The sequence below is a fragment of the Homalodisca vitripennis genome, chromosome X (assembly GCF_021130785.1).
Source record: "Homalodisca vitripennis isolate AUS2020 chromosome X, UT_GWSS_2.1, whole genome shotgun sequence".
Taxonomy (NCBI): Eukaryota; Metazoa; Arthropoda; class Insecta; order Hemiptera; family Cicadellidae; genus Homalodisca; species Homalodisca vitripennis.
This window is the reverse complement of record NC_060215.1, coordinates 24,130,931-24,147,562: the sequence shown is the minus strand read 5'-3', so window position 1 is coordinate 24,147,562 and position 16,632 is coordinate 24,130,931. Positions and strand designations below refer to the sequence as shown.

At 31.4% G+C, this 16,632-nt stretch overlaps 1 protein-coding gene across 2 annotated transcripts in view; it reads left to right on the top strand.

Moving 5' to 3' along the window:
* Positions 1-16,632, top strand: part of LOC124368792 (tetratricopeptide repeat protein 39B-like) — an 82,227-nt gene that overhangs the window by 42,669 nt on the left and 22,926 nt on the right. For both annotated transcript variants that reach the window (XM_046826166.1, XM_046826165.1), the window contains 5 exons: positions 2,781-2,856; positions 7,582-7,714; positions 13,522-13,654; positions 13,744-13,843; positions 15,930-15,995. In XM_046826166.1, the coding sequence (XP_046682122.1) occupies positions 2,781-2,856; positions 7,582-7,714; positions 13,522-13,654; positions 13,744-13,843; positions 15,930-15,995 (508 nt within the window). The remainder of the gene's footprint in view (positions 1-2,780; positions 2,857-7,581; positions 7,715-13,521; positions 13,655-13,743; positions 13,844-15,929; positions 15,996-16,632) is intronic.

Below are 16,632 nucleotides of genomic sequence, written 5' to 3'. Positions count from 1 at the left end.
GTATTTGGCCATTTTTGTTTTTCAATGCAAAGATGCTTCAATTCTATAAAATAGTTATAAATAAAACTGCATGTTTTAGGGGAATATTCTAAGGCCGTACATTTTTTAATTTAAGTATTTTTTGACAAAGTTTGTTCTAAAAAATACAAAAACATTTAACTCCATTTTTAAAACAAGTCAATTATTTTGCAGGTTTGATTTATTATATTAGATATATTAAGAGAGTAGATAATAACTTATCTTCTTCTTTAAATATATTTACAAGAGTTATTAAGAAAGAGATTTTTAATTTCACCTTGCCACAAAACGCTTTTTGCTTAGAACATAAAATGGTATGGGTGTGCAAAATGTAAACCCAGAACTTTGCCTAATAAAAGAAGTTCAAATTCTACTGCAACAATAGTTTTAAAATGTGTTAGTAGCTGCACTCGGAATAACAATGTTTTTGTGAGAACGTTTGTTGTCATGTTTAGGACAATAGTGGTATTGATTGTAGAACAATACAAGATAGAGTGATTTTATTTCATCAGATTGTTTAAATTATTCAGATGTTGTGTAATGTGTAAATATCAATGCGTGAGAAGTGGTCTGTACAAAAGTGATGGATGCTAGTGTCAGACCTATCACCTAAGAGATAAAGAAGTCACTTTAATTAGTGTAAAAAGTGACACAGAAAGTATATCGGTCTATATCCGTATTCAGTTCAGTTTTGGTTTGAATTTAGTGAGCAATTTCCATAAAAAACTAGTTAAATAACATGTAATTTAAAATTTGTGCAATTTAAAATTTGTGTAATTTAAAATAGTTCTTCTTTCTTTATTTGGTTTATGGCATTAAGAACATCTAACTCTTGAAATACTTAAAGTAGGAATTGTGTACTGTGTTCTCTTGCTCTCTTTTCAATCACAAAGAAGACTAAAGGGTATTTGCTAACCTAATAAAATCAACATGGCACCAACATGTTACCTATCATCCTTGACTGGGAAGGCAGACTGCTCCTAAAGATATTCATTACCCATCTAAGGAATTTTACAGCTAAAAAAATTATAAAAATGGACCCTTCTGTCTCAAAAGGATAAAAAGATTTTGGACACTGTATCATTTTTTTTATTAGCTCCTACCTGCACAAACGCTTTTAAAAATAACAACAGAATTCTAAATGGTTGTTGTTCTAGTAGATACGAGCTGATCACGATTTTCAATTCCAGAAACAATTTGCTTTTCCACAATAACAAGGTATCATTGATTTTGTGTATTTAGCATTTTTACTTGATACATGATTGTGTAGGGAAGTTTGAAACTGAATCACTACCCTCTAATCTCAGTCGGTTTAACACACAACACCAATTTCCCCCATTTTAGTACAAATATTGTGTAATCAATTTTGGCACAGATTTAAATTATGTATCAATCAATGGCTTAAGAAAGTAGTGGCCACAACAATCGGACTAGTCACAACTTTTGTACTGTATTAACTTCTTGAAGTCGTGGTGCTATAAAAATAAAAACAAAGCTGTATTGTTTTAAAGGTCCAAGGCCGAGTATTTACTTCTGTTCCCTCACTTAAATGGTAATGAATTTTACCAATAATTGCAACTTAGTGGTTAATATGATCACCAGTGCTAAACAGAAGTTATAAAGGATTCAAATTGCTGCATATGTTAAGTTAACATTGTGAAACATGTCGTACTATATTTAGATATATTTTGAAATCAATGGAAAAAATAACAAAAATTCTTAATTTGGTTTATTTAGTGTTACAGTCTGGATTTCCAAATTATTTTTAGCTTCCATCTCATAAGGGTACAAGACCATTGTGTATTTGCCGTCTGTGAAACTCTCTTCCTAATGCAGTAACTAACCATCCCTGGATCATGGCAAACTGAAGCAGTTTTATTATTTTAAGAGGTTAACTGAGGCAGATCTGGCCTGAGATACAGTGACTTGCTGAGTTTCTTCTGTATGCAAGACTCATAGTAATACAAATTCCAAAACAGAATCTCTGAACTCTTTCTCGTTTTAGTACAACTTTTATTTTTACCAAAATATTTACCAGCAATATTTGCTATAACCAAAGATTGTGTGCAGTGATGTTTATAAAACAGTCTCCCAGCTTATCTCTGTACAGCAACCGGTTCCAGAAGGCCATCATTAACGATTTAAACATATCTGTGAGGCTGTGAAAGGGCTTAGTGTAGGACAAGGTCATGTGAATACCTCAGTTATCATTATTTTTATGACAAATTCTCCATGGTACAAATATAGCCAACACAAAAAAATATTTTTCAAAAATTCTCTTAAAAAATAACTTAATTTCCTAGTAGTATATTTAAATATTCTTTCCACAAATCAGTATGAATTATTCAATTCATTTTTAACGAATCACCATTCTATGCCTTACTTTTGCAATATGTCTCATTTTAAAAGTGTGACGTGTACACATCCAACAACCTTTGGTATTTATAATAAGTTATAAATGGAAAAGTTTAAAATTTATTTTCAATAAACAATAATAACATAAGGAAAATTAGATATCAGATGGATTTATTAAAATAATACTTTTAAAATTAGACACATTATAGAAATGTTTAACCACCAATAGGTGAGTAGGACAGTTTTAAGATCTAGCTTTTTTGTGCATACTTGCTTTAAATTGTCTTTTCCTGGGTTAAAAAAAAACCATGAAAAATAGTCGTCCTTAGACTGGTTTTCAAAACACTGCCACATTGTGTTTGCCACATTATGGTATATATTTGCAGTGATGAACTGTGTTGTTTCAGGGTTGGATCCAGCATGTACCATACTGTAGGAAATGCTGTGTTTCATTTCTTAGAGGCAGTACTTACGTTTGAACCTGTAAGTGTGTTATTGACATAAGTAAGCTCATTCAAGTTAAACAAATCACACTTTTCTGTATTTAATCATAAACTTTTATAGAATACCATTTTTGACAACGTAGAAAAGTATTTATAGGCTGAGACAAATATTTTCAGAGTCACATTAAAAAAATATTATGTTTTCATAATTACAAGTATTGGATAATACAAAGTAATCTGATAATACTTACTTTAATACTTTTCCTTTCATCCCAGGCCAGAACCATTCTTTAGCAATATGTGCTGTAATACCTAGTTTTAAACTGAAAAACCAATTTGTGTTTTACCAGGTTTTAGGGTAGAATACTATTTGAAATCAACACCAAAATTACAAATGTTGAAAATAATTAATGTTATTATAATGTGTGTGTTGTGGTGTTTGTATTTTTGCTGTTTGAAAGTTACAAAAACTGTTTCAAAAGTAAGAACAGTAAATGGTATATCAATTGTTGTTATCACATGTATTTTTTCATCAGCAGCCTTAAAATAATTAAAATAGCAACTTGTTGTTTACAACAGGCACTATACTGATAAGGAAAACAGATCAAGGCACAACATAACACTCAAGGAAATGACATCTAGACACATTAGAAATAGACATAGTTGATTGTGTTGTTCAGTATATTTTTATAATCTTCTTTTAAGATAAAATTAACATTTTTATAAGATTAAAAGAATTTGTATTCCAGGCAATGGCCTAGTGAGATGGAACTTGATAGACCAAGGCCAGCGTCTTGTTTTATTTCACAGTTTTTCCCAGCAAATCTTACATATACTGTTCATGAATATTTATTTATTTACTACACTCACAAACACATGTGACCCCAAAATGAATACAGTGCTTCCTTAAGCCAAGACAACCATATGTACAAGTTTTAAATCTTTAGGATCTATCTATCAAAAGTTTATCACACAGACAGACAGATGGACTGACTTTGACTTTTTGCGCCCAAAATTAATAGAAGAAACCTTTTGTACCAAGTTTCAAATCTCTAGTACCTTTCTGTCAAGAGTTGTCATACAGACGGATGGACAACAACACAATTTGAAGAAAACCCTTTCCAGCCCTTAATATCTTTAACATGATTCAATCATAATAAAATATAATAATTTTAACAAAATTGTATAACTCTGCAGCAGCAACTGAACAGATTCATGTGTCTTTAGGCCTGAAAAATGCTTGCAAAGTGATTGATTTAAAAAAATTTTAAATTAGCCTAGTGCGAACTGAGCAAAACAACCAAACAAAGCTTTTTCTAAACTATTTAGGCAAGTTTTGAGGCACTTCTTTGGAATGTAAAAAAGATTTCTGTTTTTAAAAACTGTAGCAGAAAATGACAACTAGTAGAGCCTCATCATTTTATTGGCAGGTGAGTTATAACATAGATTTGGCTTGCATTATGATATATAAAAGCATTAGTGGTCTGTTATTAATAGGATATATATATATATATATATATATATATATATATATATATATATATATATATATATACATTAATGTATATGCATAATTTCGAATAAAAAATGTCATATATACATTGGTCGAGAAATATTTCGTTTAGCCGCCATTTTTGATTTTTATAACTAAATTTATATCTCTAGAAATAGTAGAGCTACAGAGACCAAATTTACACATAGTCATACATAAAAAGGAAATTTTACAAAATACGGTGTGATTTGTTTTAATATTAACAAAATGGCACCTATTGAAAATGTAAAAATTCAAATAACCAAAAAACTCAGTATAGTTATAAAAACTCCTTAAGATACAAACTATTTAGTAATTTTTATAACAATTCCAACAGTACTTTTCTGAACGAAATCTGTCAATGCCTACGTGAGTACGACCACTTTAATGGTACGCTTGCACAAACCGGGGGCAACAAATATCTCATACATCTCAACTATGACATGTTTGTTCAAAATGCAGTTTGTATTAATTGTGAGTGCTCATATCTGTACTGGATCTGTACATTTTTAGGAAAACGTGGATATTGTAAAAAAAAGGGATAAAAACTTAAGTTGGATGACATTGATTGTGTAACTTGCTTTTCCTTGTAGATAAAGTATTGTTTTCATTCAAATAAACACTGACGCGGACAATAAGAAGGGCTTCTGAATGGTGAGGGTGGAAGAAGCCAAAGCAGCCCACAAAGTTCTACGCATTAACGCATCATCTGATAGAAACTGGAACGCATTTACTGCAGTGCTACCAATCACAATAACTAGTGCCAAAAATGTAAAGTAAAATTTTGTTATTCAAACACCTAGACTTCTACATTAGGCCTACCAAATAATTGTGGAAGGTTAAATTTAATTTTTATATGACATCTAAATTAAATATTTTTATAAATATGAAAATAGTTCACAATGTTAAACATTAAATAAATGATAACCTATGAAAACTTAATCAGAATCACTTGAGTCTTCGTATAAAGCTTTTTTTTCATATCAAATAAACTAATTTAAGTAAAAATAAAAATTTATCGAGTTTAAATTTGTTAACAATAAATTAAGTCCTCTGTAGTGAAGGTAAATTAGATTTGTAAATTAGCCCTAAATGCTGAATTTCATTAAAGTAAGCACTAATAAAAAGTATCATCTTTAATTCATCAATAATTTTTAACAGCAGTATTTTTAGAGTGATGTAATTTGTGCCATTTTGTTCTCACAGGTTACAAATAATACAAAATTAATCAAACTGGTAATAGAGGTTTTAAAGAATATTTTTGTCACCTTATACATACAGTGGAGTCCCGCTAATCCGAACACGTGTAATCCGAACGTCGGTTAATCTGAACAGGTCCAGGAGGAATTATTTATAACGATAATGAACAGTTATAGGAACTAGTTACATAAAAAATGAAAATGGGTGCATCATGTCGTACATAAACAAAGAAAACTTTAATTAAATAGACATACAGTATTTTATTAAGACAAATTGTGTACGGTACAGTACATAAATAATGAAGTTAAATACAGTACCAAATTGAAACTTATAGGTTAAGTATGAGTTAAATTACTGTATTAAGAAGTGAAATCAAACAAAAATTGGACGTACAGTACTGATATTATTATTGAGTACAATATTAATTGTTAAAATACATAAATTCAGTTATTGTCTTCTGTCGCATTAAAGAGAGTCTATTGGATGACGCGTCGTAGTTTCGTACAACTATTGAACGCGTGGACCCGTACAATATCCAGTACGCTCACATTGCTTAACAATAGAACTCTCACACTAAATACGGTAAATGTGCTTAGTATTCGCAAACACGTTTATTTGCCAAGAAATACAATGCAACAGTCAGAAAACATGTTTTAATAAAAAATGTTGATAATTCTATAACAAAATAGACCCATTCTCAAGTTTAAAACCGTATTTTTCAGTAATTCTGGCTAATCCGAACAATCACATAATCCGAATAGGGCTCGGTCCCAATTAGGTCGGATTAACGGGACTCTACTGTATATAATTTGCATTTAATCCTAGAAACATCGACCAACCCATTTGGTGTTGATCACATAACTTCCAAAGTGCAATCGAGACCGGAAGTGTTGATTCCTACTTTAACGGTAAAAGTATTATTACCTGTAAATCATCAATCAGAAACCTATGAGTTTTTTTTTATGTTTGGTAGTCCTGATTGATTTTCTTTTATCCTGTATCTAGTTGAAAATATGTGTGGTTTTTCAAATATGATTTTGTTAGTAACCTCTGTGCAGCGAAGATTGTTGTTTGCAAACAAATGATTTTATTCTTTGTTAAAAAGTATCTGTATTCAAATTGAACAAAGTTTTATCATTCATTGTTGATTATAATACTTCAGAATGGATTTTATCTTTAAAGATGAAGTAATATTTGTGACATTATACTGGAATATGACATGACTGACATTATTGAGTCTCAAGCGTAAGTGTTGCATCCTTTTATTAATTTTTATTGAAGTCAAAACTGACTTACACACATTACTTTGCATGAGAGTCATTTTTGTTATAGTTATTTCATTATGTTACTTAGCACCTAAGAGTTGGTAAAACTTTTCTACTTTGCTCTTTTCTCTGTAAACATAAAAATCATTTCTGTTTTTATTTCTAAATCTCCTACAATTTTGTTTTTTTGGTTTTTGAATTATTTTGTATTCTTTTATTTTATATATATATATATATATATATATATATATATATATATATATACACTACAAATGTTTTAAATATTATAAATATTTATATCATATATATGTAATAAAATATAATAATGCATATGTAATATATTTTACATGGCAAATAGTAATACAAAATATGCTGTAAAAATATTTATTTTTTATATTTTTACTTCATAATTAAGTAGTTTTATTCTCTGAGTCTTAACAAGAAAAATGAAAAACCTATTATACATAAACCACATGATTATATATATGTAAACTATAGTTTTTTAATGAAATTTACAAAGAGACCCTGTAAAACTTACAAAAATCAGTGCACACTTTAGTAATTCTGATAGACGTTGCATCAAAACAAATTTATTTAAAATGTTATACTGTTATTACTATCAGTTGTAAAAATTAATCTTATTAAAAAAAGAAATAAAATTGAGAAAAGTCTTATTTTTACATTTAAACTTATAAAAAAATAGTTTCAATAGTAAATTATAAAGTGTGAGGTGATGACATGAGATGATGTCAATATTGTGCTGTTACAGGAAAGCATACAAAAAGCGTCAGCTGCACTGAAACAAAGCATCCAGCTGTGTAACTTTTATCGCAAAAGACAGACACTTTCTGAGTCATTTGGAAAAATGGTGAAAAAACAAAACTATGACCATTATACACCAGGTGAATATCTATATGTGTTTAGCTTGCACGCTTGTTATTACCTAACACTTTTGAGTGTCTCTCTCTGTCATATGAGGGCTATCCAGAACGTAACAGCCGCCATCTTGTTGTCTAAACACTCTGGCGTTCAGTACGCATCGAGCTGTATTCGCGCACGGTCTGTCTCTTACTTTTCTTACTGTGATTAATTGTAATGTGTGCTGCAATTGAAAATCCCACCATTTGTGAAGTGAGTTCAGTGATAAGGTTTTTATTGGCAAAAATCCATAAACCAATTGAAATCTAATGCCAACAGTGTGATGTTTATGGCAAGGGAATAATGAGTGAAAGCAGAGTAAGGCAGTAGTGTATTTTGACTTTAAAAATGGCCGCACCAATGTTCATGACGATAGTCGAAGCCGTCCTAGCCTAGTGACTGAAGATTTGACGTTAAAAATCAATGACAAAGTCCGTGAAAATCACTGTTTCACAATGACTGAATTCTCGGACATTTCCCACAAATTTTACGAATTTTACTTCATGAAATTGTTGTAGGGAAGCTTGAATACCACAAATTTTGTGCCAGGTGGGTTCCAAAAATGTATGTGGAAGATCACAAAAAACAAAGACTTGATGCATCGTTAACTTTGCTTGATGAATACAGCAAACATGGTAACGAACTTCTCGATCGTATCATTACTGGTGATGAAAGATGGGTGAAGCATGTCAATTGTGAAACAAAAATGCAGTCTATGGAATGGGGGAGCACAATATCTAAAAAAAAAAACCAAGAAAATTTCTCCAAACTTTGTCAGTGAGAAAGATTATGGCAACTGTTTTTTGGGATGCTAAGGGTGTGATTCTGGTTGATTTCCTTGAACGAGGATCAACATTTAACGCAGAGAGGTACTGTGAAACATTTCAGAAGCTACGGCGAGCAATACAAAACAAGTGTAGGGGAAAATTGAGTTCAAAAATTTTGTTTTTCCATGACAATGCACGTCCCCATACAGCCAATCGTAGACAACAAGTCTTGGATGATTTTGATTGGGAAGTAGAAGTGTATCACCATCCGCCATATAGCCAAGATCTGGCTGGCACCAAGGCTACCATCTCTTTCCAGCTATGATGACCTGGCTCGCAACGCAGCGCTTTGATAGTGGACGCTGACCTTCACGATGACGTTAATCAGTGGTTAAGATCTCAGGCAGCAGATTTCTACAAAGCTGGAATCAAAAACCTTGTGTCACGTTATGATAGATGTCTCAAGAGTGTAGCTTTTAAATGTATATAATAAAATGTTTCTATTTCAGGTGGTTAATTTTTATATCAAAACGTCTGTTACTTTCTTGATAGCCCTCGTATATATACTTTATTGAATTTTTTCGTCATGTACATACATTTTATTTACACTAAAAATACCAGGCAATGGAGTTCTCATTTTTACCTTATACAAATTTTAAATATGGACTTGTACTGTATAGCCATATGTATTACGTGTAGAAATAGTCAGTTATATGTAGCAAATATGATATTATTTTGGAATAGTAATACTAATTTAAAATGCAAAAATTTAAAATTTTTACTTTGTTAAATAAGATTTTTTTTCTAAGAAAGTATTATTCCTTTATAGATACAGACAGAGAATCACAAGGTAATGTACTAAACCTAGATTTAAAAGAAACATTTTTGCATCTTGTACATTTGAGAAAAGAAATTGTAGTGTTTTTCACATAAACGGTGGTTACAAAATTTTGTCACTGTGACACTCAAAAGGTCAAAAGCATTTTAGTGCATTAATTTAGGATTAAAACAAAAAATTACCACTAACCAATTTGATAAAACTGTTTTATGGATGGAGTTTGTGCCCAAATTGTAGGCAGACTCATACAAGTACAATATAAAAACATATTCAAGCCAACAACGTTTTTACTTAAAATTGCACTTTATAAACTATTGCAAAGCAGTGACCAGTTGACCAATTTATTGAAACCTTCTTGGAAGAAACATAAATTTCTTGACTTAGCTGATATTCCTGTATTTATAGATCCACAAGATTGTCATTAGTGTCAATATCATATTTTTCAATATATTGCAGAGCAATATCAAAGGCTTTCTCGTTCTCTGTGTGTAATACAGGAGGCGGTTCTTCATCATCATCAGGATCTTCATTTGCACTTTTATCAACTCGCATAACAGCAGTGATCTGATCGTCATTCTGTCCACTGTCTGTTTCATTGTCATCAATTATAGCAGTTAGTCTGTTAGACTTTAAATAGAGTACAGCATTGTTTCTGGTAGACATGATAAATTAATATTTTAAACACTCTAAAGGCATTATAGAAACCATTGTAGTAACAACTTATGTGTACCATTGGAATATGGCTATAATTATCAATAGGGAAGCATATTTTTTGGAAGTTTTGAACTGCCTACAGTATCATTTGAGGTGGCTTGTGTTTTTGTTGGTAACATTTTCAGAGTCGGGTGTCAATTTACTGTTTTTAATTACTTTTTTGAATTCTAAATAAAACTCGGTGCATCGTTATCAGTTTTCATGTGATATTTCCACAAGTCTGACACCATGACAAACCTTCACTAGCTGTGAAGTCACATTCAACTTTCAATTTTTGGTGGAAAATCAATACCTTTTCTTAGGTAACTGGCCCAAGAGAGGAATCCTTTTGCTCCTTCCTTAGCAAACATCGTATCCATAATGTGTTGTCTAGAAGTTCCAGTTTTGGCTTGTTTTACAATTCCTTGGTGCTTTTTGAACCTCAGGGTTTACTGTATAACTTTCAATATTTTTTGTTCTATTTTTCCTCCTGTATTTTATTGTAAATTTATCCACATTTATTTTGTTGGAAATTTTCTGAAATGATTTCCCCTTGTCCAGTCAGTGTAGCATATTAATCCAGTTAACCAAATGAATGTCCATGAGCGGCATGGCACTAAACAAAAATGCCATAAGGGCATAAGTTGGCCGATAGGTCAAGTTCAATGCGGTGCCAATTCTTGAACTACTTTTAAAAATAGATAACATTTAGATTTAAGCACTTATCTTATTAAGGTACAAGCCTTTTTGCAGCATCAAAGTGTGACTCCACTCCATTGATTTTATTATTTGTTTGTTCTTGACATGGGAAGCGCATGTTCCATCACCAGTGACTATGTGGTTATAAAAAAATCATAATCTTTTTCATGGTATCGAATAAGAAACTTTAGAGCCGGTCCCATTCTCTTTGTTTTGAGTTCTTTAGTCAAGATGTTGAGTACGTATTGGGCATAAAATTTACAATATGCAAGTTTTTCAGTCACAATTTTGTACACTACATTTGTGTTTGTGAACCTTTGATTTTACTTAACACTATGATTAATTTGTTTGGTTAGATCGTCGGTAACCAAAGGTGGCCACTTTGTTTTTTGTCATTGATTGAACATTGTTTTTCTTTTTTCATGAAACAACTGGCACCATTTTTAACTGCAGTATACCTCATAATGGCTTATCCATACACAGAACAAAATTCATGATGAATTTCCATTGATTGCTTTTTGGTTTACCAAAAGAAATCTAATGGCACTATTTACTTCACAATTGGCAGGAGATTTGACTGCAGTGGCCATTGTTAACACCAGTTTAGAGTTTGTTACAATTAATGGCGTCAATAGTAGGGAAACCACCCTAGATTACGGCGTCATTCAAGGGAGTACGCTCGGCCCCACATTATTCCTCATATACGCGATTAACCTTGCTAAAATAAATATAACTGGTAAGCTTTATCTCTTTGCTGATGATACAGCGATATTCTTTGATGGTAAGAGTTGGGAGGAAGTGAGGGGCAAGGCCACCAAAGATATTGAGTCTGTTAAAAAATGGCTAGACCACAACCTACTCACACTTAATGTTCCAAAAACAAAATTCCTGCCGATATCATTAAGAGACAGAGGAGACATACCTATCCAAAATATTAAACTGCATAGTTGTGGAAATTTCGACAACACAACGTGTAATTGTGAGGAAATTGAAAGTGTGAGGAGTTATAAATATGTGAGTGTTTTTTTTTTATCGCAAGTTAAGCTGGACAGAACATATAGATTATTTAAATAAAAAACTTTGAAAATTTATTTATGCATTTAGACAAATTAGTCACTTTTTAAATTTAAAGGAATTTAGAATGGCCTATTGCGCGTATGTACTGTCTATTTTAGAAAATGGACTGATAGCATATGGTGGAGTATACAAAACAATTCTACAACCATTATTAATTACACAAAAGGCAATAGTTAAAGCAGCTCTAAGAGTAAATAGGCGATACCCTACAGATGCTGTTTTTGACAACTTAAAAGTTTTTGACATACGACAGTTATTTGTTAGGAAATTGTTGATGCATATACACAAGCGATTCGACGAAATCTTCGACGAAATAACTCACGACTACAACTCTAGCAAAGCGGACAATGTTGGAATACGTGTACCAAGACTTTTAAGGACTTACTCGACCACTAATCCGTTCATTATAGCCCACTATTTATACAGAAATATACCTTAAGACCTACAGCACAACAACTTTTATACAAGCACAACATATAAAAAAAAAGTTAATACATGGTTACTGGAGGTTGGAAGGGACAGAACTGAACAAATTATAACATCAATCTATAGATAAAAAAACAATTATAAACTTAACTTTCGACCTACCGTAGTACAAATGTGTTGTCCTTGTGCGCTAGCGTGTATGAGTGTGTGCGTGCGGTGTGTGTGTGCAGTGTTCGAGTTAGTGTGTATTGGTGTATGTGAGTGCAAGTGATTGGGGACGTACGAGTCATTAGGTAGGGGGGTGGGAGGGTTGCAACTGCCATAGTCTTCTCCCATGTAACCAAACAAATCTTTAGTATATTCTTTTTAAATTATTAAAAATATAACCAATTAATAATTTTAGTTTTTGAATATTTATATATTTATTTTTACAGAAATTTTAATTAGTTTTATAGAAATTCTTTTTAGTTTGTTGTAATTAAAGCTACAATAAAATATTAAGTAACAATGCGGTACATTACAAGACTGATTCTCAAAATACAAGTTTTTACTTAGTTTGGGAATTAATTTCTAAGTTTTATTTCATAGAGTTTTACAGCAACGTAACTAGTTATTGTAGTATATTTTATTTCACCTTAAGGAAATGCATGTAAACTAGATGTAAATGTTTTTTGATGAAGAAATAAATACTTTTTGACTTTTTGAGAGTATTTAGAATGGCATAGTGACTTGCCAGATGAAATGAATGTAGCTACAAAACACCATTCAGACCGTGCTGATACCACAACCCGTTTGACAATGAGATCACTTGGCAACTTCTTTCTGAACAATACTCTCAGTTACAATGAGAACCGAAGGCCACAATATCTATGGCCTCGGTTTGGAAACAATTTATGTTTATATTATATCTTGATAGATTTTTTCAGTACCATCCACCTTGTTCTGTTGTTTATAGAATATTGCAATCTATTGTATCATAAAAACGTTGCACAAGCGAGACCAACCCACCAATCTCAACTGCAATTGAAATTCTTTAATTCAAGATATATTTATTCGACTAGCATACAAAATACACAATAAATTAAACAGTCCGAATCATTATAATTAAGTTTCTTGGAGTTACTAACAAAAGCCTTTCAATGAATACAAGCAATAGGCACATGGCAATCAACTTTCTGCTTACCAACATTTTTATTTCTTTTCCTTTACCGATTTATTTCTTCTAAGTTGTACACATTTTACATTTTTCTGTTGCTGTAAAAGAGAATGAATTCCTGTTGTGTTTATACAGAGGCCATACATGCGGAACTCTGCTACGCTGAATCACTCTTACTGAAATCTATGCTCACATTTATCGAAGATGAATCCTTAGTTAACTTCATCAAGGGTGGTATCAAGATACGTTCCTGTTTTAATTCTTACAAGTAAGTGTTTACTGGAGTTCTTGTCTTTTACGCTAAAAATTTAAAAAATGACATGTTTTCCTATTGTGATGGTTGTCTGTGTTTGCCAGAGAGTGTGCTAACATCCTCCACCAAAGACACTGGACTGACGAGACACATAAGGTGCATTTCGAGAGTGGGGTTCGTATGGGCATCGGAGCTTTCAATCTGGTAAGTGTTCTTTAACTTACTTGTGCATTTACCTCTTTTTATATCAAATATAGTATTAAGTATTATCTAGTGTTTTTCACTATATCTCTATGTTCACAATAAAACAGGCAAAAACTAGTGGGTTGCTAAAAACTTTTTGTAAAAGTACAAATGTTAACTTCCTTGATTGATTTTCAATGTTGAAACAAAATTTTAAATATCAAAAGAATGCACAATTCATCACTATATAAGAAATTAAACATTATTTACAAATGTTTTACATTATGTAGTTTTGTATGCATTATGTTTATTGTACCAAAAATCACAAAAATATCATACTAACCAAAAACAGTGTTTTTTATAGACCCATATGAAATACAACTTTATATAACAATCCAACATGTTTTATGTCATAGTAATCCTGAACTCGTGTTTTATTTACAAGATAGTCTTAGTAGAATTGTTGTAAGTAGTAGAATTGTTCACATTTTTGATCAAAATATACGTGAAATATTTGATAAAAAACCATGTGTAAATTTGGTATTTAAAAATTGTGTTTTCAACACTTTTACCAAATAGCCCAAAATTTAAGCTGTACTACTTGCTGCAAACCTCTAATAAAGGTTAAAACATTGAAATAAAGCACATAATATGTTAAAATGTTCACAGTAAAATAAACAATACATCGACGATTTTATATGTTCCATCTAAAAATTAATAACATTTCACAACATTAATGAGGTAAAATGTTTATGATTTGTAAAATAAATAACGTACCAAATCACTTTCCAATCATAAGAGAGAAAATACTTGCATTTCATTCTTCATAGCAGCCAAAGTAATAGCACTAAACCAATGTACACATCCTGCTAAATAAATACCAGCATTTCTTCAGCTTTCACAGTATATAATAATTTCATAAAAACTTATCAAATACACAGTTTTATTTGCTAAAAAGAAACTGGCTCACCAGTCAGTGGGCGTTGTGGAGAAAACCCACATGCGGTTAATTGCTAGGCATCCAATGGCGTTTGTTTGCTCATTATTTTTAACTATGAGCTCTGATATCCCGTGACTATGACTACAGCATTAAAAATATTGTGTTTGGGTAATTCTACTGATTCTTTAGAACTATTCTTATAATGTGATTGCTCATAAAGTATATCAAGGTTCAAACTGGTTGGCTGGGAGATGGATAATAAACAAAACTATGTTTATTCAACATATATATTTTAATGTCATTTTGACTTACTAATGTATTAAGTCAATGCAAAGTCTTGTCAAAAACAGTGTAAAAAACAAAGCAAACATGTTTTTAATAAATGCAAAGTAAAGAGCAATATAAACTAATAGTAAATTAAAATATTTACTCAGGTAACACAGAGTGTTTACATCCATGTACGATCTGTACATGTGGATGTTTAAAGGCGACATCCATGTGTAGGGTCATGTGTCGTGTTTTGTGGATAAAAGTTGTCTAAAGGCCATTTTACACGTTTCATTTTATTGAGTGACTGTGACTTATTGATGTTTATGTACTGGAAGTGTAAGCACTAGATCCTTGTAACTTATCAAGGAGTAGAGGAGTAGTTCTGTCTCCTTCAAATCTCAGCTACTAGTCACTGCATCTAAACAGACTTGTATGTTGTTATACAGCCAAACTGAGTTTTACGACACATCATGGACGGACTTCTGTAAATAAGAAGTAAATTACAAAGTGGATTATTGTTTTATCCAGTGCCTGCAGTTGTGCCTAATTCAGTAAGTTAGTAATTTACACTGAATCGAGTTGATTATTGGAATCCACTGATCGTGTGGCCGTCGAATATGAATATATTGTTCAGGAATATATTGTATTATATAATATATAGTATTATATTGTATTATGCCAGCACCGCCTTCTTTTAACATTTTAAAGATTGTATTCATAATCATCAAGGGCCATGTAACTAAGAAATGAAGTTTATAAACACATCCATTTCCAAATCCATTTTATTTGTCATGACACAGTTGCAATAGAGCATTGAATTGACCCTTCATGTAAATTAGCTTGAATAAAAATGCTATGTAATGAGCAAACTGTTGATGCAGTATTTACATTTTTCAGATGATATCTCTGCTACCAAGTAGGATAATTAAACTTCTCGAATTCATCGGCTTCTCAGGTAGCAAGGTGAGTTTTTGTGTAACAGTGTAATATACTGGATTTTGAATAGCTCTACAGTATTTATCTTTTTATATATTCTTATTTTTTTAATAAGGTAAACTTGAATAATAATACTAGTTTGTAAATTTGACATTCCCTGTGATATTATTGAATGGTAAGTTTAGTTTTATTAGCTAAGCATTTTATTAGAGTGCATTCAATATACCACTCTATTGTTGATATTGATATGAACATGTCACAGTGGTATCAGCTAATTGTTGCTCCAGGCTTGTGCAAGTGTACCTTTAGAGTAGTTTAACTCGGTTATGCATTGATGAATTGTGTTGAAAAAAGTACTAATGGAATTTTTATAAATATTGAAAAACAGTTCGCATTTTATAATTTTTTTTATAACTTATGCAAAACAGCTGATACCTTTCAACTGACAAAATTGTTAATGCTCCTGGCTTGTGCAAGGTATACATCAAAAGTGGCTAGGCAATAGCTTAGTAGTTAATGAACAATTGAACTAGTTCACTTAGTTAGTTGAACTAGTTGTTTGTTTCACTACAATAGTGGTGGCAATATTGTATTGCCATGTTAATGGGGACAAAGGAATTAATTTTGAGAGCTCCAGGGTTTTTTCTCTAAGGATGAATACGGC